This window comes from Chinchilla lanigera, unplaced genomic scaffold (genome assembly GCF_000276665.1).
Source record: "Chinchilla lanigera isolate Chin_1 unplaced genomic scaffold, ChiLan1.0 scaffold00011, whole genome shotgun sequence".
NCBI lineage: Eukaryota > Metazoa > Chordata > Mammalia > Rodentia > Chinchillidae > Chinchilla > Chinchilla lanigera.
The window spans coordinates 26,377,641-26,403,622 of NW_004955412.1; the positions used below are offsets into that span (position 1 = coordinate 26,377,641).

General features: G+C 50.7%; 1 protein-coding gene across 4 annotated transcripts in view; it reads left to right on the forward strand.

Annotated features, from left to right (window-relative positions):
• Pknox2 (PBX/knotted 1 homeobox 2) overlaps positions 1 to 25,982 on the forward strand; it is a 254,067-nt gene that overhangs the window by 162,970 nt on the left and 65,115 nt on the right. For 3 of the 4 annotated variants that reach the window (XM_005378458.2, XM_005378457.2, XM_013511208.1), the window contains exon 4: positions 12,815 to 12,923. In XM_005378458.2, the coding sequence (XP_005378515.1) occupies positions 12,837 to 12,923 (87 nt within the window). In that variant the 5' untranslated portion in view covers positions 12,815 to 12,836. Of the gene's footprint in view, positions 1 to 12,814; positions 12,924 to 25,672; positions 25,829 to 25,982 lie in introns of those variants that run through there. The other variant, XM_013511209.1, reaches the window with a different exon arrangement.

Genomic DNA, 25,982 nt, shown 5'->3' on the forward strand with positions numbered 1-25,982 from the left:
CACATTATCTCTACTATGTATAATTGTATATATTTAAATTATACATGCAATAATATATATTAAACCATGTACTACTATATAATATATAATATGTTATACTATATATTATTTTACAGTATAATTGTCTATTATTTTAATCTATTTTAAAATTGTTAAGATTTATAAGATTTATATTCCCTCATATAACTGTAGTTCACATCCCATTTTGAACTACAGATCAATGTGGAAATATGTTAAAAAGCATTTAACCCCATGTAGGTATGGAAATATTATTCAAATACATAAACACAGTGTGATTGGGCTGTGAAGGAGATGAATCCCGTCATTATAGTCCTGGCTGCTGCAGCAGAACCTTCTGACCACCATGGTACAATAACTCCTCATTTCTGCACCAACCCCGTCCTTTGTTTTTTGTGTAGGAAACTCTTGCATCCCAGGCAAGTTCTACTGCTTAGTTACACTCCCAGCCATCTCTCTTGATGATGTCACTCCACCTTGTTTTTTTCCTCTTCTTCTCCTCCACCTCCTTCTTCTTTTGTTATTCTTCTTCTTTTCTTCTTCCTCCTCCACCTCTCTCCTTCTTTTTCTTCTCTTTTTATGGTACTGGGGATTAGACTTTGGACCTTACACATATTATATAAGTGTTCTACCACTGAGCTACATTCCCTAGCACTTTTTAAAATTTTTTAAAAATTTTTTTTTGATCTTTTTGAGACAGGGTCTCAGTCCCATTGTAGCCCAGGCTGGCCTTGAACTCACAACAATCCTCCTGCCTCAGCTTCCTGTGTGTTGGGATTATAGACATGTGCCACCACGCCCAGCTCCCTAGCACTTTTTAAATTCCATTTTGAGATAATTTTGGTAAGTGGCTTGAACTTGTGATCCTCCTGCCTCAGCCCCTCAAGCCGGTGGGATTACAAGTGTGTGCCATCTCAGTTGGGCCCACTGACTTCTTATTTCAGTTCTTGCAAAAAAGATCATGGGAACTTTTGGTTTCCTTTCATTTTCTCTTTAAAATTCTGAAATTTCATCTCTATGTCCTGAAGCTTGAGGTTTATTTTGTTTTCTTCTCTCTTTTCACTTCTCTTAGCTCTTGGGGGTCCTCTTAAACCTGAAGGCTTCACCTCTGGGAAATTTTCACTCTGTTGTGTCCTTACTCATTCCCTCCGTTTCTTTTCTTCTGTTGTTTCTGCTACCCAGAGCAGTGCGTGGCAAACAGTAAGTGGTTATTGAGCTTGCTGCTTAGAGCCTGGGATCTAGTGAAGACCATGGCCAGCTCACTCCCTCAACTTGGGCAAGTTTCCTCCTTTGTCCGGGGAAGAAGTCAGAACTCATTCCTGCTCAGGACTTTTCTAGCTGTCCCTTGACAGTCAGCTCTAGAGCCTTGAGTCCCCACCGCTCCTGGCTTGGGAAACAGCTGTCAATTTCTGAGTAGAGAGAACACTGAGGTAGAGATCAGGACAGTGACAGCAGCAGCCTCCCAACATGGCCTGGCCCATGGACCCCCATCTCTCCTGCATCTTGTGTGGCCCTGGAAGACAGCTCTCCTTGAGCTTCCCAGTCATTCTGAAGTGGTCTCCCCCACCTCTTCCTCTCCCTTTTCCCACTGGCCTTATTTCCCACACTTCTCAGCTCACCACACACACAGCTTCTGTTAGGAATAATCCTGACCATGCAAGTGGCCCATTATGTGAGATCCTTTTCTCCCATTCATGAACTCCAGGACAAAGACGTGGCAGACTGCTCTCCCTACTGCCCCAAAGCAGAGGCGGCCAGCCCCTCAAAAGAGAAGAAAGCATACAGGAGCCTGCAGATGGTGGAGATCTGCCCCAGCCTTGGCAAATTTGGGCCCTGGGGGAGTCATCTTTGATGAGGAGCTCATTGTGGTGACATCTGCCACAAAACTCCCCTGCCTACCTGGATCAACCCACTCGAGACAGAACCTCCAAGTCCAGGAGTCAAGATTCTGCGTTCCTTTTCCCTGGGCAGCCTGACCCTGGAAGATCCAAAGTAGCAAGTACTCAGATCCCAGGAGAGGAGTAGCTGTTCTATGTCAGGGCATCCTAATTGATCCTTGAGGGCCACTGTGCAAAAGTCTTCTCTCCGTCTTTTACCCTCTGATCCTTGCCCCGGCATGACAAGTCAGATCCATCTTACAGGAAAGAAGAGGAGGAAATAGAAGCACAAAGACTCGACTGAAGGCAAGGCACTTTCCTTTCCACCCATAACAGGAAATGAATTGTCACTGTGAAAGTCTGCGCTAAGCCTCCATGGGAGTTACACTTTTCAGACAGGTTGCTAGCCCTCAAACATTCCGTTGCTAATATGCAACACTTCTCCTTTGTGCCTGAGTATAGCTGAAAGGGCCAGCATATGAATAAAACTTTCCCTAGTAGAAGCCGGAGAACTACAGACCCCTTCCCAAGGCTGGAGGTCAAAGGAGTAGGAGCTGGCAGGAGGCAGCCAGGAGCCAGTGGGAGGTGGAACACAGCCCCTGTGCCCTGTCCCTCTGTCTGATTGCTGCCTGCCTTGGAGACTGTGGGTAATAACCCTTTGCTGACCTGCAAAGATGTCTGCATTGGCTGCCTGAGTAGCCTGCTGCCTGGATCTCTCTGGGATGAGAGAGGAAGGAGAGGGCTCTGAAATGAAGATGTCCAGGAAAGGGCTTCTGCAAAAGGACAAAACCAGAATTTTGGAAGATATGACCAAGAGGGGACCTACCGAAGGAAGGAGTACCCTACCTTGAACAAATGACTATTGCTCAACCGGACAGGCTTTCCAAAGAGACAGCCAGGTGCCTCTTCTCTTGTGAGTCATGGAGGATTTTATCCTAGAACAGGGACTTTTTTGCAGCTGTGGGTGTTCCCTGGTCCGGGCTGACAAGGAGACACTAGCAGTTCCTGGTCAGTGTGAGTCAGAGTCCCGGCCCCAACAGCTGAGTGCAGGTCAGGGAGTGGCAGCCTGGGTCCACTCCGGCAGTGCGTCTGCTCCCACACAGTGAAAACACATGACTGAGTTGGGTTCCCAATTACACATTGCCTTTGAGATGCCATCTCCAACCAGACATTTCCGTCATTTCATGTTCGTTCTTTAAATTTGTTCTTTCCCCTCCTAATTGAACACACAGTCCAGTGAGTCTGTGAAAGACTCGAGATTCTCCTCGATCAGCAGGCTCCACGTTTCCATCTTTGTCAGGGTTGGACTACGTTTCTGAGACCCCCTACTTCTTATCGCTGATATCAGCACTTTCATTTTTCTATCTCCCACTCACTCATTTTTTATAAAATAATATGAACAAAAGGCAATAAGATTTTTAGATAAATTTGGAAGAGCACTTCTGCACCAGGACCGATACAAAGGACTGTAGCGTTGGAGCAGCCCCATGGGAAAAGAGCTACACTTCAGCTGTGAACAGCAGCCCTCGTGTGACGTGCAGAAGACACTTAGTGGTGTCTGCGTAGCACGGTTCCTAGCAGTTCTTAGTAATTCGGGCCATATGAAGTCAAAGGGCCGCCTAGGTGAGGGGGCCTGGCCAAGTGGGCAGCTTGTTCTCATCATCAACTGTGACTTTTCTACTTTCTAAGGTCTCGTGCTCCTCCGATGTTTCTTGCCTTTGCCCCTGAACGTTCAGACTCCGGCATTAGACTGTGTAACATCTGGAAATGCTCTCAGCTTCTCTAAGCCTCAGTATTCTCTTCTAAGAATGGGAGCAACCATAATGCCAAGTCTATATGGTTGCTGAGAAAAGGAGACAAGGCTCCCATGTATGCATATCACAATGCTTGGCGTGAGGGGAGGGCTTAAGAAGTCACAGTTGTTATTCATCCTGTATTATTGTCTCAACACCATCAAAATTCACCCCAGGGAAAGGGACTAACAAACTCATTCTCACTGGGGCCTAAATTGCTGTTAGGACTTAAAAGGTTATCCCTCTCAGACTTGTTTATTTGGTTTACATCCTAATAGTAAGCCAAGGAAATTGAATTGCAACTGTGCAATATATATTTTCAGGCTCCATCACTGTGAAGTCATATTGCACATGCTCGTGCCCCCCACAAAGAAAAAGCCAGACAGAGCCCCGCTCTTGAGTCCTGGGGAACTTAGGGGTCACTGGGCAAGATGGGCTGTAAGGATGAGCAGGAGACTTTCCATAACACAGAAGCATGCACAATGGCCAAGCCTGCCATGTATCTGCTGTAAGACTGGGTGGAAAGGAAAGTGAAAGAAGTCTTCATGGAAGAGTAGGGTTTGGAGCACAGTTTTGAAAAGGGAAAACTGTAATACGAGTGTGGTCCTGTAATATGCAATGCTGAATAAAGGGCAAGAAAGACAGCAAGGATGTGGTGGTCAGAGAGGGCGTGTCCGTCCTGCTGGAGTGTGAGTCTTTGGGCTCGCTGCCCCATATCACTCCCTCCCAAATCACAGCTGTCACCCTGCCTTTGCTGGTAGGGGATTTTCAGCAGGTCAGGAGCGCAGAACCACTGCACCTGCTCCCGTTCCAGCAGCAGTGGGGACTGAGGGTGGAGGGAGCACGGCCAGGGCGCCTTTCATCCTCCAACTGGTCATGAGGCTCCACCCCAGCTCTCCTTCTTTTTCTTATAAGCAATGTCTGGGCCACCACAAAAACCCCAGAGAAGGTCACCCATTGCCTGGGGACAAGTAGATTTTCGGTGACAAGGTGACCTAGCCCAGAGACCACTTGTTTCCACGACTCTGACTCTTGGTCCTTTTATTTTCCCTGGAGATGAGTTTAAAACATGGGGTGGGGTACCGTCCAGCCAGAGAATATGGATCCATCCGTCTCAGAAAGGAGAGGGCTCTGGCTCACCTTCTAGGAGCCACTCGGTCCCGGAGAATCTGAGATCATCGCAGAAGATGGACTGGCTGGGCTTCCAGGTGCTCACCTCTGTGGACCCACGCTGCCCAGCTTTTCTCCGTCTGCAGCTTCCCAGCCCCCGTGTCTGCTTGCCTGCTTCTCCCCTCTGGGGAAGCACGCTGTGCTGGGAAGTGCAGGGAAGTACAGGGAAGAGGGGAGGGAGGCAGGCAGGGCCAGGGCTGCCTGGCTGCTCTCCTGGAGGGTCCCCAGTGTCCGAGCTGTTTGTCTGTCTCTGTTGAGTTGTGAGCCTCAGGGGCCGGGTCTGTGTTGTTTTCTCAGCTCAGCTCCTGAGCAGCGGCTGCTGTCAGCTCTTGACAAATAATAATAAACCTGGGAATCAGGCTTGTCGAGGGGGACTTCAGTCCCTGGGTTCATTTTTAGATTTGTTTCTCTGTGTGTATGTGCAGACAAGGGAGCATGTGACGGTGTCTCAGGGGACCAGACCAGGGCTCCTGGGAGGAATCCGCCCTGACTGCTACCCCGTGGAAGAGCTTGCAAGCCCTCCTCTGTCCTGATCACTGCCACTGTCTGAAGATTTAAAAAAAAGACAAATAACTGAATCAAAGACCCATGCTGTCTCTGCCTGTGCCTCCCACCTCTCCTGCTCTCATTGTTTGGAAAGCCAGAAAGGGGCCCCAAGGACGAGGAAGACAGGGCGGAGCCCCCTTTCCGGGTCAGGGAGTTGCCGAGGGGTGGGCAGGAACTGGAGCAAAAGACCCGAGGGAGGACAGCCCTGGGGACCCCTAGCTTCTGGTTCTGGGGTATTGCAAGGGGAGGGGTGTCTTGGAAGTGAAAGATTGTAGGTCAAACTTAATAACGAAAGCAGAACCCAACGGTGGGTGAACATAAGTTCAAGACACTAAGGACGCCCCTCTGGGACAGAGTAGCAGGACTTGTCAGCAGATTGAGCCCATCTGAGGTCACCACTGCCACCTTGACCCCTGGCAGGGGACAGTGCAGACCTCCTCCCTGTGAGAAGGACGCAAGCTATCCTTCCCCTTACAGCCAACAAGCTTTTCTTTTTCCTGTTTGTTTTATTTTGTTTAAAGGAACCAAAGGGGGAAAAATTGCCAAGTTATAAAGTGCTTAAAGAAGAGATGAGAATCTTCATCAAAATGCTAAAAGCTGGAGGGGGAGAGTAATGTGAAAACTCTTGCCTGCTATTTATGGGATTGATTCTCAGATCAAGAAGAAGCAAGCAGTTGGATGAAAGGAATTATTGTTAAGCTCCTCGGTAGGAAGATCTAATGGACAATTGCCGCTATCAGGGGGAATTAAATTGCTGTTTCAGTTTGTAAAATATATCAGCAGCTTTTTGAAGCCAACAAAGGTGTGACAGCAAGGTGGGGAAGCGAGTGGGGCTCTACCACTCTCTGGTCTCAGTGTGGAGAAGCAGGAAGCCGAGCCAAGACTTGGGACCTGGTCCATATTTTCACACCAGATTGCAGAAGAGCTGAGCCGGAGGGGAAAGGCAGGAAGGCAGTAGACCTAGAACTCTGGTCCCTGAGGTGCCCGGGCACCCATGAGTCGGGGCCCTGGGCCAGTCGGCAACCAGGCAAGATGGCAGGCTCTCTCTGGGAAACCTGACCAGGCTGGAGCTCAAGGGAGACAAGTACTGCCCTTGCAAGAATGAGGGGTTAAGGGTGAAGGTAGAGTCTGTGACTGCCAGCAGCCCTGCTCATAACCGGAAGTAGAGTTCCATCCCCAAACAGATGCTCCACTTCCCATGACCACTAAGACTTCTCCTGCACAAATATACACTAAACTGGGACCCAGTGGAATCTAAGGTGGGTGAGGACCACCACTGCACCCCACACACACTCCAGAACTGGTCTCTGGGGAAATCGTGTGCTCATCTCTAGGCTGGGTCAGAAACGGGTATGCATTAATGACCTCCCTGCCATCTACGTAGAACCCTGTTATTCCAGATAAAGAGCCAGCAGTAAAACAGCCCTGGGGGTGGAGGAACGGAAAGAGGGGGAGATCCTTGAAAATAGGACCACAGGGGGTTTTTGAGCAACCTCGTGCTCATTTCTAGGCTGGGTCATAAATGAGTGTGCATAAATGACCTGTGTGCTCATCCACACAGGGACATGCTATTCCAGACACAGAGCAGGCAGTAAAACCGCCTTGAGGGTGGGGAAGGGTGGAGGTGGAGCCCTTGGAAGTAGGGCCACAGGCCACTCCTTGGGTTGGGGAGCAGGGAGGGGCGTGTGTCACCATCCCAAAGCCCATTCCGCCACGTGGCAGTTAAGAGCTGATGAAGGAGGGAGGGAGGGAGCTTGTCACATCTCCCAAGGGAGTCCGAGCCAAAGCTCAGGTTGGCGGCCCCTCTGCCCCGTGCTGTTCCCTGGAGACCAGTCATGACACCAGCGCAGGACCTGGCACCACCTTCTAAGGGGGTGTCCCACAAAGGCAGCAAATGACAGTTTCGAGAGCTATGGGGGGGCCCATCATCTGGGTTGTCATCTCTGCTCCTCACTGAATTATCTTCCACTGACTGTTCCAGACAGGAGCCAGAAGGCCACTGGGGAAGTGGTCTTCCTGGATGTGACGTCTTGCAGGGCCTTGGGCTCCGGGTCAGGTGCAGTGTGTCTTGGGACGAAGTAATGTCAACCTCATTTTTCACCCTGAGCCAGCCAGGCTAAGGACGCACACAGCAAGGGGGTCAGAACTGAGTGCAAATCCTGCTCCATTCCTCTCCCCACTCTTTCCTTGATAACACAGACATAGGTATGGTCTGCGGCTCCCAGAACCCTATCTGACCATGAGAGAGAGAGAGAGAGGAAGGGAGAGAGACAGAGAGACAGAGAGAGACTCAGAGACAGACAGACAGGCAGACAGAAGGCAGCACCTACTGGGCCCCACATTCCAGCTACCAAAATCTCAGGCCATGGCACTTCCTCCTGCGCACCCCCCCAGCACAGTGTCTGATGAACTGTGAGGTGCAGCAGGTTCTTGGGGTGCCTGGCTGTCTTCCTACCCTTCCTTAGCCCCCGCCTGGCCCCAAGGACCCTTCGCTTCCCACTCCTTTTAAAATATTTCAACCAGAAAAACTGATTTGGGAGTAAAATCCCTGCTCATATTAGAAATCTTCCCAGCCCCCCATGCACGCTCCCTCCCCTCCATCCTCCTCCATCCCCATCCCCTAACTGGCCTCATCCTTATCCGCCAGTTCTCAGCGATAACTCCACGCACCCAGCTGCAGGGGGACCAGGACGTTCCTGTAGACAGTCAGCTTTCGGCCTGTGAGTTCTAGCCCTGCCTGGGCTCTGGAAAGAGACCTGTGGGGTGTGTGTGTGTGTGTGTGTGTGTGTGTGTGTGTGTGTGTGCACGCACACCCACACGCCTGCATTTCTTTAGATAAATCCACAGAGTCACATGAAATCGGTGACAGGTTGACACCGTTATTTCAAGATTCATCGCTCTGAGTTGCCAGCAGAGGAGACCTAGCCAACTCCTTCCCACTAACAACACTTTTTTTCCAGGCATAATTTATAGCACTGGGGTGAATTTGTTTCCAAAAGATGAATATCACACTATCAGCAACAGCTGCCTCTCATTTTTATTTGTTTTTAAATTTGACTCAAAGTCCAATTCTCCATACACATCTGAAGCTGTAAATCCTAAGGCGACTGATTACATGATTTAGTAAACAGGTTATATTATATAATGCATTTAAAGAGGGGCCCTGTGACACCACCTACAGGCCATTTCTGGGAAGGGTACTGGACAAGATTTGCAGGGAAAGAAAAAGAAGGGGCATTTCACCTGGGTTGAGGTGACTGCCCCAGAGGGAGTAGAAACCAGCCAGGCTACTAATGCAGCTTTTCAGCCCCTCCCAGTGAGTACACTGTGCTATTTCAGTCTCACACAAATCTGTCTAGATGTCCAGAACCTCGCTAGGGCGGCTGTGCAGAGGGGATAGCTCAGCGATGGGGGTGGAGGGGCTGCCTTGGGTAGTCTGGGCAGGGAGACCCCTCTCCATTTGCAAATGAGCCAAGACCGGAGGAAGAGAAGGGAAGAGGTGACTGGCCCTTGGAAAGAAGCTGCGTCTAACTGTTGGCATTCAATTCAACAAGCATGTGTGGAGCGCTAACTGCAGGCAGAGACTTTTGGAGTATCCTGGGGAAATCCGTTCATTCTGTCGCACAAGAGGGAAAGTGACTTGTATGAGCCACAGAGAAGTGGCAGATTCTACTGGGTGTGGAATTCAGCCTTTGAGATCCTGAACACAGGCTCCAGCTCGAGACTGACAGCTGGGGGTGACCTCGTGAATGTTCTGGTCCATTTGAGTTCACAGATGGGGACTTCAGGCACAATCCTGTCACGGGCCTTCCACGGCCTCTACTTGTACTGACGGGAAGAAATCATGAAAACATTCTAACACAAGTGTGTGTGTGAGTGTGTGTGTGGGTGTGTGTGTGTTAGGGTAGAGGAGAAGGGCTCCAAGGGGAGGCAACGAGAAAGAGAGGGAGGAGGAGGAAGGGAGACCCGGGACTGTTCTCCTTACCCCCTGCCCTCACTGCAATACTCCAGGGACACATTAGGCTCCCAGGCCTCAAGGATTCCAGCTTTTCGAGAGTTTTTTTTTCCCTAAGAGTGGATAACATCACAGAAAACCAGTCCCTGGAGACAGGAGACTCACTCTTCTAGGCAAGAAACAGACAAGAAAGGGGGAAGGGAGAGTCCCTGGATGCAAAGCTCAGGACTCTCAGAGTCCTAGAGGGTGGAAGTATCCCCTCCCCCTTGCCCTTGTGCCAGCCCTCAGCCCAGTCTGCAGTTTGCAGCAGGCGGTCGGGTAGTGGAAAGCTGGGCTCCCAACCTCTCGCACTCCAGCTCCGGATACAGTTTAGTGGCAGCTAGGATCAGGGGCCAGGAACAAATGCTGTTGGGCCGGCTGTCCAGACCGTTCCCAATTAGACTTTGTTTCTCATCCTTAGGGCCCTGAGCCCCCAACCCCGGCACCCTGGCCCAATTACTACCCGGCAGCATTAACCCCTTGGTGCCCTAGGATGTTAATGGAATGTTAATTGGTCTAATGGGTTTCATGTCAACAAGTCCTAATGAGCTCCTTCTAACGAGCTTGGCATTTTTTTCCTAAGCCTGTTTGTCAACACGCTGGCTGGCGTTTGGGCTCTGCTGAGGTCCTCATGGAGCAGGGTGGGGAGCTGGAGCTGAGGGGACAGAGGAATACGAGCGCCCCTGGACTACACACGGCTGTTTCCTAAAGGGGTGTCCTGCGTCCTTCATCCGCTTCCAGTCCCTCAAGGCCTCACTTGGCTCCTGAGCGCTATAAAATGTCATCTTCAGCTTCTTTTAATGATAATATCAGTGACACAAATTATTTTCTCTTGGAGATCATTGAAGAGTTGGGTGTTGCATTAGTTTCTTTTTTCTCCCTCATAGTTGTCATATAATAAAGGTTTTCAGCACTTAAAAAACAATAAACAAACTCTTAACATAAGCCCGTCCTGGGTGGGGGACTTCATGGTGAACGGAATGAAGTTGCCGAAAGACCCAACCCCAGAGTTAAAGAGAACCCGTTGCCCCAACAAGGGCGCGTAAAAAAAAAACCTTCCTAAATGCTGCTCTAGCCCTAACTCTGCCCCCAGGCTCCCTCTTCTGGGAGCTTCCGGAACTGCAGCCCTTCACGTTTCCCCGCCAATGAGAGTCTAGGATTGGTGCTCCCAGGAAGCGACCCAGAATCCTGACCCTCAGTCTGCGTCCAATGTGCCTTATCTACTGGCCTTGGAAAGGCTGTGCCTAACATGCCGCCGAAATATCCCTAGTTCCTCTATTCTCTTAGGGTCCAAAAGGGAGCGATTCCACACCCATTTTAGTATCTCAAGTCTTAACTCTGGAAGTTCTTTTTAATGTCTCAAGAAATCTGTCTGGGCTGTGGGTGTAGCGCAGTAGTGCAAAGTTTGTCTCAAAGGCTCAAGGAGACCCTGGGTACAGTCCCTGGTACTACAAAAACAAGACAACCCTCTTTCCTTTTCTTCAGGAGAAGAAAAAAACCTTAACCAAAAAACCCCCTCTCTTCCTTTCTTTCATTCAGTATGGAAGCCCCTGAATGAAAAGAAGCCTTCACACTGGTAATTTGCCTACCTGAGGGGAGAGACTCCCCACCTCCCCTCGTGGTTCCCCACTGAGCCCCTGTGCTAAAGGGAAAGTCTGGGTCTCCATGTCCACAGTGCATAAGATGGGTGACATCTTGCCTGTTTCTGTCACAGAATATCCTGATGGTCCATCTCCTGAGGTCAAGTCTGTGTGAGGAGAGGCACAGGCCAAAGGCAATGGGACTGTCTCCCATAGGAAAAGCGACTACATGCTCCAACACCCCCACCTTACCTTCTTCTTTCCTGCCAGATTATCACCTCCTTCTACCAACCACACTCTCTGGAAAGAAGACCTGGTTTCATTCATCCATCCTGCCTCAGCCCCTCACACCATGCCTTGCACATAGCTGATATGTGATAAACATCTCCTGAATGAAACATGAATTTCCACTGCTTTGCATGTGCATTTGCAGGCCTAGTACTTTGGAGATGCAGGTCATGCCAGGGTGGAAATTTCCTCACCTCTCTGAAAACAGCCAAGAGAACACACACACACACACACACACACACACACACACACACACACAGGGCCCTGGAGACTGACCCTTTTATTTAGCAGCAGCTCTAAAACACCCTCAATGTCCCCCAGAGTTTGGGTATGTGGACCTTTTAAAAGTCCCTGTGGAGGGTCAAGCTGATGGAGGCTCCCCAAGGGCTCTCAGGGAGAGGGGAGGGAGTTCCGCTCCTAAACACTTCTAGCTCATCAGCAGCTCCCCACAGGTCCTGCACCCCAGAGGTTCTTAGGACTCTCCTGCCGTGATGGACTGCCCTGTATCAGCAGGTAGCTGTGGTTTCTGGTTCTAACTATGGCAGGGCATCTGCTATAGCTCAGTAGCTCTCAGGGCATTTGGTTTCCTTGGGTGGTACTGCCAGGCTGTCTCCACTTGCCGAACCACATTCTGGTTCAAGAGGAAACTTCGAGGCCCCATGGGGGCAGCTCCTTTACTGATTGTGGAGGGGGAGGTGATATAATAGGACAGACATGAAACACGCACACACTCATGATCTCTGTCCCTTCGGTGAGAGGTAAGCCAACCACTTGGCTCTGACAGCTCTTCTGGCCCCGCGTGCCTGTGGTTCTAGACTGATGCCAGGGCAAAGGAAGTGCTGGAGTCATAGGCTGCACCTAAAAACCCAGGAGGTGACTTTCGTCCCCTTGCCTCTTGCCCGCCCCAAGCCCTCTCTGGCCACCGGCCGCTCTTGGGCTACAGTGTGAGGGGCCAGCATCCCACATCCTGTGCCACCACTAGGGGGTGTGATGAGCACACTCAGGCAGAAGGACCTGCGCTTGGAGACCCTGGGGTGGGGAAGAGGGCGTGGGGGCTTCTTGCTCCTTTGAGTGCTGGTGACCTCTCCATATATTCGGGAAATGGTGTGCCTGCCAAGGAACACCCTTGTCATGAGGGGTCAGGAAGAGGCTCAGGGCTCTCCTAGGCTGGCGGGGAAGGAGAGTATCCAAATAGCTTCCAATCCCACCAGGCTGCCACCAGCCCAGCCACCCTCCCCAGCCCCAGGCCCCCACACACACCAGGCCAGAGCTGTTGCCGAACAAAGCATCGCTGCAGGGGCACAGGTTGTTTTACATATGATTTGAATATTGTTTCTTTCGAGTCAAAATAACACAGCAAGCCCCTCCCCACCAGGCCTCTCCCCTGAGCTCTCATTTGCTCCCCTGCAGGCCTCCTACCCTTGCTCTATCCTGCCAGTCCAGGTGGCCCGGGGCTGAAAAAATGTGGAGCTGGTTGGTCCCAGGGCGCTCCCGCGCCCGCGCTCGCTCGGTGGCATTAACAGTGCGGCCCCTCTCTCCTGCCCACAGATCCTCGATGTGAATCAATCCCATGATGCAACATGCCTCCCCAGCCCCAGCTCTGACAATGATGGCCACGCAGAATGTCCCTCCCCCACCCTACCAGGACAGCCCGCAGGTGAGTGTGCCAGGGAAGATGCTGGGAGGGAGTGCTGCGGCCTTAAGAAGCCCGTGGGAGGCGGGTGGGGAGGTTCCAAGGCGATAGGCAGGGCCAGTCCTGCCCAGGTTTTACCCTGGGAGACTGTCTGCAGGGAGTCCCATGAACACAGACCCTTGAAGGGACCAGTGCCTTCGACAAAACACCCTTCTTGGATAATTCCATCCGTCACCAGGTCCATAACCTAGAGTAGTGTTCATAGACTTGCCCACCTGCCTCCACCCTGCAGGGGTTCAGAATGTGCAGCTGAACCCCTTTGTCGTGGTCAGGGTAAAATCCACACTTGAGACACAGGTACAAGGTGTAAGTAGAGTCCACCTTTGAGTGTTTGGAAAGTTCCTGTTCGCCAGCCTGGAAGGGTCTGTGTTCTTCCTGGGACTCTATTGGGCTTCCACCTAGAGAAAGCCAGGTTCTTTCTCGGCATACTCCACCTCATTCCCTCCTCTTCCCAGCTCCCATCGCTCAGCTCAGCAGCTGTGTTCCTCTGAGACTCCTTGGTTGCACCACCCCCTCCTGGGCATTGTCTTCTCACTCTGGCCCTGTCCTGTCCCTCTGCCCCTCCTGGAAGCTGCCTGGATTTTCTGGGTGGGCTCCTGCTGTCCTGGAGACCGATCCCTTTCCACCTCTGCTTCCCCTGGGGCACCCCCACTCACGCTCCAATCTTCCAGAGCCTGAGTTTTGCAGCTGATCCTTTGTACAAAGGCTGTGTTCTCTGACCTTTACCTTCATGTTCTCTTGTTCTCTCCAGCCTGGTCTCTCGGGTCAATATTAATTCAATAATTATTTATTGAGCATCTGCCATTGAAATGCACCCACTAGAATGTTCACTCATTCGCTGAACCCCTGTGCAGAAAGTGCCTACTGTGTGTCGGCCTGCCCCTCTCTTCTCCAGCAGCTTTTCTCCGCCTTCCCAGTTTCCCTTGCTCATTAGCATTTCAAACGCAGCCCTTCTCACAGACCTCCAGGAAGGTCTGCACAGCACGAAGTGTTAAGATGCAGGCTGTTAAGATGCAGGCAACAGGCGAAGGAGTGAGACTTTTGCCACATGAGGCCCTGTGGCCCTGGTGCCCCCAGCCTAGTGTGAGCACAGAGTAGCTACTCTCCACGTCCTAGGCATCCCCCTGCTCCATGAAATGACTGGATGATGTGGGGCCGCTGTGTGGAGTGACCACCTTGACTTCTCTCACAAAGGCGCTTGTCATTCACCGACCGTCCAGCACATATTCTTGAGTTCCCAGCCTTGCTCCACAGAGCAACTTCTTGCTCTTGCCCCAGATGAGTCTCATCCAGCAAACCCTCTGCCCACGTCAGCAGCACCTTCCCACCAGTGACTGCAGGGCTGAACTTGGCTTTTATTTGGAAGCTTCCAGACGTCTGTGCTCTATCCGGACACTTCCTTCTATGTCTTAGATCCCAGAGTTGAAGTTGAGCAGAAGCCCTTCACTGGTGGAAATGAAAAAAGTAACAAAGAGGAGAGGACACCAAGAGGACAAAAACTCAGCCTCCCTCTGCTCAGCCACTGTTAGGAACCCACTCCCCTGAAGTATTAAGAGGCAGGAACTTCGGCTTCATTTCTCTTGCAACAACACGCTGCTTTCCTAACTACAGTGGGAAGAGAGAACAAGAGTGGGGATACTTCCTCTGTTTAGCAGGTGGTGAGTGTAAAGCTGAGGTTCAAGGACGTACGAGGGCAGGCTGAGAGGTCAGGGAGCTTTGGATGGGCACAGCTGCAAGTCACTGCTTCCTTCCTCCTGCCCCTCTCTGCTTTGCCTGCCTGAGCAGCTGGGAGAACTTTTGGCTTGGTGGGATTAGCAGAAGAGTGCAGCAAGGGCCTGTGTCCTCCAAGAATGCTGATCCAGGAGCCTAATTTAATTCTCAGCGTACAGCTGGATGAATAAATCCCAGCTGCCAAGGGAGAGGATGGAGCCTTAAGGGGCTCAGTCCCCTCCCCCACTACTGCGGAGCCGCTCCGGCCTTTGGGGAAGGGAGGGAGCTCAAGCAGAAACCAGATGTGGGGACTGTCCTGAGACTCCTCTGTGAGATCTGCCAGGTTTACACTATCGAGAATATTCTCATTTACAGCAGAGGGATAATTTGCCCTGTGGAAGCTGTGTATCTGTCTGTAACCCTAGAGATCCAGAAACGCAGTGACTGCCAGGAAGTGACCAGGCCAAGGTTTTGAGGTCTTCATGGCCTTGGCTAAGCTACTAGACTGTGAGTAAGTTGTCATTGGCCTTTCCGGGGCCAGGCTGACTCCCAGAAAGGGGATCCGGATGAGGAGCTACAGGAGAGGAGCTAGAGCCCAGGTGGAGTGGGTGAAGAGAGGAGGGGGTGAGGACCCACAACTAAGCTTCCCGCTTGGGGAGGGAAAGACCTTTGAGGCCACCTGGCTCCGACAGCCCCTCTCCATTCCTTCAGGCCTGCAGTGCTCCCTCTGAGGAATGGCTGCTCATGTGCACTTGGTCACTGACCCTTGGTGTAGGAGAGCTTGGAAACCTGGGCTGGTCTTCCTTCCTTCTTCCCTGTCTAATTCCAAGAGCCGACTCCAGCTCCTCAGGGGAACGCTCTGCTCCATTCCCCCCTAATGCCATTATCCTAAAGAACCAGCTGCTCTTGGACACTCAGTTGTTTTTTTTGTTTTGTTTTTTTTTGTTTTTTTTTGTTTTTCAGGAAAGTACGGACTAATAGGAACAGGTCAGGGACACAGGGAATTACCTCCTAAATGAGCCCTCTGCAAACGAGATCCACTCCCTCCTCTCACCTTCAGGTCTAGTCTCACGCCTTCTGGCCCCTGTGTGACTTGTTTCCGCAAGGCCCACCCAACCGAGCACATCTGTGCATCACCTCCTCAGAAATCCAGTTTCTTCCACAGGCGAGAAATGGACAGTCTCTGATACGAAGTCCCCAAAATGAAAAAGGAAGAGAGAAGTAGAGCCCTTCCTCTGAGACCCATGCAGTCGTTTTAATAATGTTCCCGTTGTGCTAAGGGCTAGCAATACTGAGCATAATCTATTCAAATGCACAGGAGAGTGTCACTTTGGAAAATTAGGAATCTGCATTAAAAAAATTCCCAAGCCCCGGACCTTCTTCATAATAAATTAGAATTTTTTTTTCAAGGCAAGTTCTTAACTTGGCAATTTCAATTTTTTAAGTTTGGGGAATAAAGTTATTAAAAATGAGGGAGACTTTTTTTTCTTCCCATTTTAGTAGCAACACATTAATGATTATGGCCCCATGCTATTTGGGCATGAGCCAAGTAGCAGGATGGCTAATGCCTTCTACCCCTCAGTTCTGTTTCAGTCCAGCCAGGGGAAGCTGCGATTACTCATAAGGACATCGCTCTGTGTTTATTGTGCAATAAAGACCGATTGTGCGTTTGGAAAGTGCAAAAGCGATAACCCACTGGGACCCTTCCTGTAGACTACCTCCTCCTTCTGGTGGCTTCCTATCAAATTCTGATGAGGTCGTAGCGCCCTCTACTGTCCAACTAAAACACCTCACTTCCAGCATGCTGGAGCTGGGTCCTCCAAGCCGACCCTCACTTGAAACCCTGAATAAGTAGAAGTGAGCCACCAAAGATCATGCAGTTCTGCAAGGATTGTGTAATGAAAACATTGTCTCCAGAGAGACCTGGAGATGAGCTGGGTGTGTATCACTCTCAGTTCAGTTCACTGTGTTAATTCTTCTATCACTCCTTTCTGTCCTACGACTCTGCCTCAGTGGGCCTAGCTCTCACTGTCACCTGGACTTTCACAACCCTTCCTGCACTGCCCAGCACCCTACTCACTCCAGTGGCACCCTCTGAGTTGCTCCCCTCTCTTGTTCATGCTTAGGATTGCTGCAAATGTCATTCCAGCCTCCTCCTAGAATTTTCTCAGTCACCACCGCCCTTTTGCTTCTGGGCACCTACCCTTCCTTCACATTCTCTCTCTCCACCTCAGAAATGCCATCCAGGTCCTCCCACTTCCCATAACACTCTGTGTGCTGCAGCACCCACCAGGCAAGGCTCTCCCTTCTGTAGCCCCACCAACAAATTCAGGAAGCCATTGGGATTTACTAACACAGACAACCTCTCACCCACCTCTTACGGACCTGAAACAGACTCTGGTTATCAGCACCTGTATTCTGCTCCTCTGCAGAGAGCACACAGACTTACCAATGTGCCATGAATATCTTTGTCCTGGGTGTATAGGCAAGACACACATTTTATCTAGTCTATTGTGTATCTATCTGATGTTTAGAGTTCTGTCTGCATGTCCCCAGCAAGTCAGGATGCATGAGAAAACAGAACTCCTAGTGGATCCTGGTCTGACCCATTGGGCACAGTCCCTGTGGATGTGGAGAGTGTAGTTCAGAACAAATTGGTAGGTAGTGAGGCGTTTATGTAGTGTGACTTGACATGGCCATACCCAAAGAGCTTTGGCAAGGTCGGACATGGTGGTACACGCTTGTAATCCAAGCACCCAGGAGGCTGAGGCAGGAAGATTGCTGTGAGTTCGAAGCCAGCCTGGGCTACAAAGTAAATTCAAGGCCAGCCTGAACTGCATAGCAAAACCCTTTCTCAAAAAAAAAAAAAGGCAAAAAGCTTTGGAAGTTCACTCAGGATGAACTGGTCAGTTCTTTACTGACCAGACAGCAAGACAGACCAAGATTCAGAGCAGTATGGGATATTCACTTCAGAAGGAAGTCAAGCATTTTCTTGGGGCCCTTTCGCAAAAAGCCACATTCCTACACTGCTCCATCCCCCAGCAACCCTGGGGTGAGGAGAACGGTGTTCCGAACCCCAGGAGAGTCATGCGTGCAGATCTGAGTGCAGGTTGAGGTGATGTGTCACACATACTCTGCCAGGGCAAGGCTGAGGCTGGGTCTGGTAGGGGGACCCAGACAGGTCCCTCCTTCCCCTGAGTACCTCTTTCTATCCCTATCTGCTTACCGCTCCCACTCCAGGAGGGCCGAGTGCCATCGGGGAAGCTGGCTGGGCTTTGATCAGTCATTACGGTCCCCATGCTGGTTTCATTAACTGGAGGCAGAAGCGGGTGGCAGGGGCCCCTGGCTGTGAATGGCCTCCATGCAGGCTGGGCAGCTGTGACGGACAGAAGCGGGTTCAGATGTTTTCTCACTCCTTTACATTCCTCTCATCTCTTTAAGGCCCGGAGCCCCCTGCCTTGCAGGGCCCTCTGCTCAGCTGCCTGTGAAACAACATTCACTTTGCAGCAATAGAGTTAATTCAGCCACTTTGAAAGTTCCCCTAAGCCTTTTCTGTAGCTCTGATTGACTGCTCCTCTGCCCCTGGGGGCAACACCCCAGGGACCATGTGGGGGACCCACCTTCCTGTGCTTTGACTCATCAAAACAGACTCTTCTCTTTTTTATTTTCTGCTGGCCTTTCTTCTCTTTGTGTGTGGTGACCTCTCTCCCTGCCTGCTTGGGCCACCCATGTCTTTACTGGACAGATCCCTGGACTCCAGCTCGCCCCAGACCCAGATTGTTCATTGTCTAATTTGAAGGTGATAACAACCTCCAGGTCCACCCTCAGGCCTTTCTGTCCCCTCTGTAGGGATGGTGGCTGACCCCAGGAGTCTGAAGCTTGTAAAGGAACTCTTACCAGAGTCTAGGTGTCCTTTAATGAACTCACTACCTTAATTCTGATAGTTTCCAAAACACAGAGATCTTATTGTCTGTCTTCTTGTCTCCAAGCAGGACAAGTGCCGTGACAGCCACAAAAATAGTCAACAGCCCAAGGATACAAAGCCTAAAATAAACTGGGGAACAGGTGATCCAAGTCGGCAGCAGGGCTAAAGAGCACTTCCCAGCCTGCCTCCCCCTCCATGCGATCTCCCAAGAGCTGGGGCAGGGGGCGGGGGAGAGTTGGGGCGAGTAGGGACCCAGAAGGCTGTTGCCCTTGGAATTGGTAGTCTGGAAAAGAGTACAGTGACTTAGCCCAGCAGAAATTCAGAAATGCTGGGCCTGGCCCTGGGCCCCAGTGCTGGTGAGTGGCACAAATTTAGGCAAGTAATTTCAGCACTCATTTATTTTTCTTTTTAGTTTATTTATTCATTGGTGGTGGCACTGGGGATTGAACCCAGGGCCTTCACACTAAGCTGCATTCCAGCCCTTCTCACTTTTTATTTGGAGACAGTGTCTCACTAAGTTGCCCAGGCTAGGCTTGAACCTGTGATCCTCCTGCTTCGGCCTCCCAGGGTGTTGGGATCACAAGCATGCACCGCCATTGCTGGCTTCAACACCATTCCTTCCATTTGGTCATCCATTTTGCTTCCTGTGGTCTTGCAGACCTTGTGCTCTTTCCCCGGGGTGCAGAACTAATGGAGTTCTTGCCCCAGGGGAGCTTGTCATCCATTTGGAGCTTTAGATTCTGCACTGGTAGATGAGAGTGACGTCTTCCCTCCTGCCTCTCTGGGTTGGTGGAAGCATGGCTGTGCAGGGTTTCCTGCCTTCTTGAACCACTCTGCACAACTCCAGCAGCCCAGATTGCACTGAACTTTAATTACTTCTGGAGCACAATAGGCTTAGCGAATGTGTTTCCGCGTCTAAGAAACACCCACAGCGCCATGCACACAAGAGTGTGTGCGTGCTGGGGTCCTGTCAGGGGCCCCCTCCTGGGTCTGTTGGGAGTATGACAAAAGTGAGGGTCCTTCGTGGATGGATGGGCAGAGTGGGGAGCAGTCAGTTCCCAGGAACTGAGCAAAGCTGAGAATGAAAGACAGCCCAGCAATACCCCAGGACATGTAGCTAGGTCCCAGGAACCTCGATGAGCCTCCAAACCCTTCCGCAGCTAAGTCATTGAGGCCTCTGTCAGGCATACTGAGTGACCCTCCTGTGTCAGTCAGGCCTGTCCAGATGGAGCTGTGATGTGGTATGGAGGAGTTCAGGGGGGCTGAGGCCTGCTGTCTCAGTAGCCCCTTCGAGCTGCCTTGGCGGTCTGGCTCTGCTGCTGGTCTTTCTCCTGGTGCTGATGGGGTTGGGGATATTTTAAGGATCCCTCTTTTGCCTCTCCCATCCTTACTTCATTCACTTATCAATCATTCATTCCCTCTTGCAGTCCATCATTTAGTCATTTACAAACACACTGGGGCAAGGCACAGGAGCCAGGAAACTGTGCTGTGCAGACAGCACTGCAGGGCCCTGAAGTGTCCCGGCGTTTAGACAAGGATATAGATGAGGCAGGGGCCAAGGCTGCCTGGCCTGTGGGCTATGAAGAACCAGAAGGGCTTCTTGGGAGAGCTGGGGCTCCACCTGGCTGGGAGGGCAAATGAGGACACTTCCTGCAGAGATGGCTGTGGGTGCAAAGGTGTAAAGAGATGTGAGCCATTGGGGGTGTTGGGGAGGCCCAAGGCAGTAGGGCCCAGTGGGGTGTCAGAAAAGGGGCAGAATGTGTACTGTCTTGCCAGGGATCCAAGAACAGGCTCAGGCTCGCGGCACCCCCAGCACTGGTGGTGCCTGCGGCTGCCTCCCGCCTGTCCAGGTCACACCTGATATCTGCCCTGTGGCTTCAAGCCCTGACCTCCTCCCAGGCCCTTGGACTATCTTGGTTGCCAGAAAACTGACCCGGGACAGGCTGCCCCAGCACCAGGGAAAGAGCCAGCTGCTGGCTGGAGCCTTAGCCCCGCCCCCTGATGGGCGGGGCCTCTACCACCACCACATCACCACCCCACCCCTGCCGCCCCTGTCAGCCTGCTCACTCTCTGCCCATCAGGGGAGGGGTCGGCCCCTCAAGGGTAATGTCAGTGTGGAAAGAGCACAGGTGCAGGTATCGCTACAAAGAGACCTGAGAGAAGAATATGGCTGTAACAGTCAGAGAACACAACTGTAGAGGGGGAGGTGTGGGTGCTGAGCCTGTGGGGCAGGGTCTGGTAAGGGTTGGGTTTGGTTTCATAGGCGAAGACTAACAAAAGGAAGATTTAAACGTGCTTAGAGGAGCTGAGCATGCTGGCATAAGCCTGTATCCCCAGCCCTTTGGGAGGCTGAGGCAGGAGGATCACAAATTCAAGCCCACCCTGGGCAACTTAGTGACTTAGTGAGATCCTCTTTCAAAATTTAAAAGTAGGACTGAAAATGTAGCTCAGCACAAAGGCCCTGGATTCAGTCTCCAGTACAATAGGGGAAAAAAAGTATTCTAGGAGCCAGGGGTGTGGCTCTACAGTAGAGCACTTCCCTAGCATGTTCAAGGCACTGTGTTCCATTTCCAGCACAAGAAAAACAAGGACTAGAAACCAAAACCAAAGTTTATTGAGCATCCGCTGTTTGTAGTGTTTTCTCCCATACAGTCTTACAGTGGCCCTGGGCAGATATATTATTACCTCCAATTTCACCTTATAGGTAAACTGAGGCCCAGAGGAACTGAGTCACTTGCCCAAGGTGACAACTAGCAAAGTCTGTCTCCATCCACACCTCAGCCCCCTTTCCTGCCCTAAGCCCTGCTTCCCCAGGAGCGATATAGACTAGGTTCCCACACACACAAGCAGAACCTCAGGGCCAGGGCTGCCAGTGCAGACTACATTAAGGGTTCCTAACATTCACAGAGCACCTCATAAGTGCCAGCTGCTTTGCCGTACATACCTTATTCTAACAAACCCTCCCTTAGATATAATTAGTCCTACTTTATAGATAAAGACCCTAGATCAGAAAAGTTGTGTAACTTGCCCAAATCACACAGCCAAAGACAGAGACAAATCTAAATCCAGGTCTAGGGAGGACATTGCTTCAATCAATGTGTGTCAAGGACTGTGGCCTTCCCCCACTGTGGCTCAAGGTATTCAGGGTCAAGAAGACAAGTGGATAGCTGAAAAAGTAGCATCTGCTGGGAAGACCTGCCTCCCTCCTGTCACTCCCATATCCACAGATGGGTATTTTCTGTGTCCGACCCGGGGCTGCGACAGTACATGAACAAGACCTTCCCTTGAGGGTCCTCCAGTCTAGCAGAGCAGACAGACAAATGAGCAGACATGGAGAAGCCCTGTGGCAAGGCCCTGGAAGCCCAGAACAGAGGGCCCTGCCTGTGCCGGGTTCTCTGCCAGGCCCCACCCTCACGGCAGGGGTGGAGGCGGGAAGCATCGCTCCTTTTCCCAGATGAAGCCACCAAAGACAAAGTTACACATCCGAGGTAGCCCAGCAGTCACTGGCAAGGGTGGGATTCGAAACTAATTTGATCTGATGTCAACACCCCCCACTCTCGCCCATGCAAACTGCCTCCCTCACATGCGAGGAAGACATCAGTGTTGCACCCCCACCCCATTCTCAGCCTCCTGCTTCCACCTCCTGCGACCATGAGTCACAGAATTCTGAGTGGACACCGTTCAGGGCCTGCCACCAGAAGGCTTGAAGCTCCTCAAGGTCAGCTTCTTCCTTCGTCTCTGCATCTCCAGATGCCTCCTGGGCCTCCAAGGGAAGTCAGTGCACCAGGTGCTCACTCTGATGAATAGGCCCTCCATGCCTTCTTGCCTGAGTTCCATGTGGAAGGATGTTTTGAGCACATTGTTGAGGGAATTGACTTGAGCTTTGTGTGAGGTTATTGGGGGACAGAGAGAAGCTAGTACTTGCATCGAGGATGGGGTAAACTAACTAGAGACTCAAGGATGTGTGCTAGGAAGTGAAGATTCATTCCAATTCTAGCCCCCCTCTCCTCCTGCTCCTCTTTTCATAGGAGTTGGGATGTCTTTCCATTCTTCTCTTAAAAGAAAAGTAATTAAATGCACCAATTCACATAGCCCTCTCTTCTTACTCCTGCTTTGCACGAGCTGGTTGTGGTCTCTAGCATTTCCCCAACTCTGGGGGCTTGGTTCCTCACCTGTAAAATGGGATGATGCTGCCTTATTGCCCAGGATTACAGTTAGACATGGAAATCCATCACAGTATCATACTTAAACTAGTTAGAACCTAGTGGGTCATTCTCCCTCACAACTGAAAAAGAACAATCCTTAACAGAAAAGGTATCTTGAAGGTCATTCAAATACCAGTTAGGGTGACTGTAGGGACATCCAGGGACTATCTTCTGCCCCCATCTACATTTTCCAGGGAGTATCTTCTACTCATTCATTTCAAGAGACCAGGCTCTCAGCCCCCCAGATGTTGAGCTCCAACCATACATCCTACAACTCCCAACTTGTCCCACTCCTAATAGGATAGGGGGACAGAGAACGTCATCTCAAGATGTCAGAAAGCAAGAAGCTGGACAGGCTCCTTTAGCTCCAGGCTTCAGGTGGGGCTGATTCTAGTTAGGGGACAGAGAGAAGCACAGTGGTTGTAGTATCCAAGGAAGGAAAGCAGTGGAGGTACTGGTCCCAGGATCTTAGCTCCAGGAAGGACCCAAGGCTAAGAGAAGAGATGGAAACCACAGAACCATGGCTGGCAGTGGCAGGTTGCCACCATGTCCCATCCACTAGTTATTAATCCTCACCACCCCTGAAATAGGTAATACCTCCTATATTCTACAGGTTAGGAAACTAAAGAAGTCAAATAACTTGCCTCAAAATGTGTACTAAAAATCAGCAAGGACACATCAAACCCTGGGGCAGCTGCTTCCACTCTGTGAGGCTTTTCTGGTCCCTCTAGTTGGCTCTCAGGACATTGCTCAACTCTGCCAATCACCCAGCATCTTAGCTTCCCCTGACTGAAAAGGGACAGTCCTGCATGAAGGCCATACACCCAACCTGTCCCTAGGGAGCTACCAAAGCAGGGTACTGAGATCTCCTTGGAGGAAGTGCTGAGCCCAGAATGGCCAGTTCTGGACCAGCTGTGAATGAACCAAGTGGCCTCACAGACTTTGTGAGGCAAGTTTCTTCCTGTGTCACCCTGAGGAAACATGTCACACATGGTTCTGGGTGACTTGGGGATAACCCCTGAACTAGTGATGTGCTAATAAATGATTAGCTGGCTGTCTGGGGGGCGTGGGGGGGGTGGAGAGGGCAGAGGTAGGCCCTGATTTGCACCATTTGCTAATTTTCTTTCTCCTACCATAGCTGACTGCAGGATGTCCATGCGCTATAAACCAGCTTACAAAATTCCTGAACATTTCAACAACTGGCTTTTCACGAGGCAGCTCCAGCACACTGCTGAACAGGCAGTGTCCACCCTGCTCTGGTCCACCCAGGTCCTCCCCCCTCTGCTCTTAAGACTGTGCTCCCCCAAAACTTACCTCAAGTTACCTCCATCCTCCTGCAGCAGCACCCCACCCCCAGGACAGCTGCAGGTCCTTTCAGCTCCAGTTCTTGGGAAATGGAGGTCTCTGGATAGAAAAAGAAATCTATTTGGAGATAAACATTCATCTCCAATCTGGAAGAAATGCAGAGTTTGCTGAATTGGCCCCCATGAGCCACATAAATCTGAGTCATCATCCCCCTCAGTCCAGCTCTGCTCCCCTCTTCCTCCCTCCCTCAAGTAACAGCCTCTAGCTGGGGCCTCCTGGGATGCCTGCAAGTGACCATCTTTGATTTACACTTTTATTCCCTTGAATTCTCCCACTTGTCCCTCATGTCCTCCCTAGGAGGGGCCAGGTGAAAGACAAAGTAGCAATCCCCACATCCCTCTCTATTTTAGAGGCTCATCTCAATGGAAGCCCCTGCTGATTCCTTCAAGGACATGAGAACATGCATTTAGTGGGCATGGCAGAGCATACCAGTCCTCTGACATTCCACTCACAAATGAACTGTGAGGACATAGCTGTGCCTTGCGGAAGCACATTCTGGAAATCTGATGTTTCGTAATAACACCCACCCCTTCATCTGAGAAGCACTTTAGAGTTTCCAAAGCCCTTTTACATTTCATCACCTAATGGAGCCTCCTGCCGCCAACCTGATGCTGTGGTTGGTGATTGTTAAAGCACCCTCTTCATGTCCCAGCCTGTCAGTATTGGAGGGGACTTCAGATGTCACCTCACCTGGTCACCCAGGTAACATTTCCATCCCCTCCTGGAAGCAGCATATTCCAGCCGTGAACAATGCGGGGCTTGGAAAGGGGTTATTCAGGCTTTTTGTTATCAGTTTAGTGCATTGCTTGGAGTTTGGCCCTTTGGGGTACACAGAACAAGCGATACAATCTAATCCTCTCATTTGAATATTTAAAGGGGGTTTTCATATCTCCCCATTTCTCCCAAATCTTGCTTATATGTCCTAGGCTCTTCCAAAGAGTCCTTATATGGTGCGCTTCAGGATCCCTTCACCATCCTGGTCAACTCTTCTCCAAGTGTGCCTTCATATACTTGCTTAATTAGAGTAGGACAGGGCCAGAAGCTTCTTCACCTGATGGGCCTTGCTTCTGTTTAATTCACCCTCAGACACCATTAGTTATGTGCTCTCTCACCTCCTCCCTCTCTTGCTCTCATTTTTTTGTTGTTTGGACAGACACTACAGTTCGTATATATTGAGCTAGCTGTCAACTAAAACACTGCTGCTAAGCCGTGTCTCCCTTGTTCTTCACTTAACATTATTGATTTTTCGGTTTTGGCCCAATGTTAGGTGTGTTCAGTTGTAACTTTTCAGATGAACATTAATCTTATTAGGTTTTGCTGACTGCCAAAATCTGTAAAGATCTTTTGGGTCCCAGTCGCATGCCATCCGTAAGTTTGCTGAGCATTTCTTTAGCTATCCTTTTAGTCACTGGTTAAAAAAATGTTGAAGAGAACTAGGAATGTGGCACATTCCTGGAAACCTCCCCCAAGCTCACATCTATCCTCTAACCATTTTCCCTTTGTTGTAGTTTTCCAATCCACGTGGTGCCCAGTGGGCCACATTTCTCCATGTTTTCCACAAGGATATCATGGGTGATAGCTTTCCAAGACCAACTGCATCATATTTTCCTGATCTGTCAGGGAAGAATCATGCCAAAGCCCCACACTGAACTCCACAAGAGCAGGTACCACCTTCGTGATTGTATTGCCTAGAATAGTGCCTGGTACATAGTGGGCTTGCAGATCATCCGAAGGAAGGGCCCATTGTGTCCAGGAGTGAGTGAATGAATGAAGTGGGCTGAATCCACCTTCTTTCTCTAATTTTTTTTTTTTTTTTTT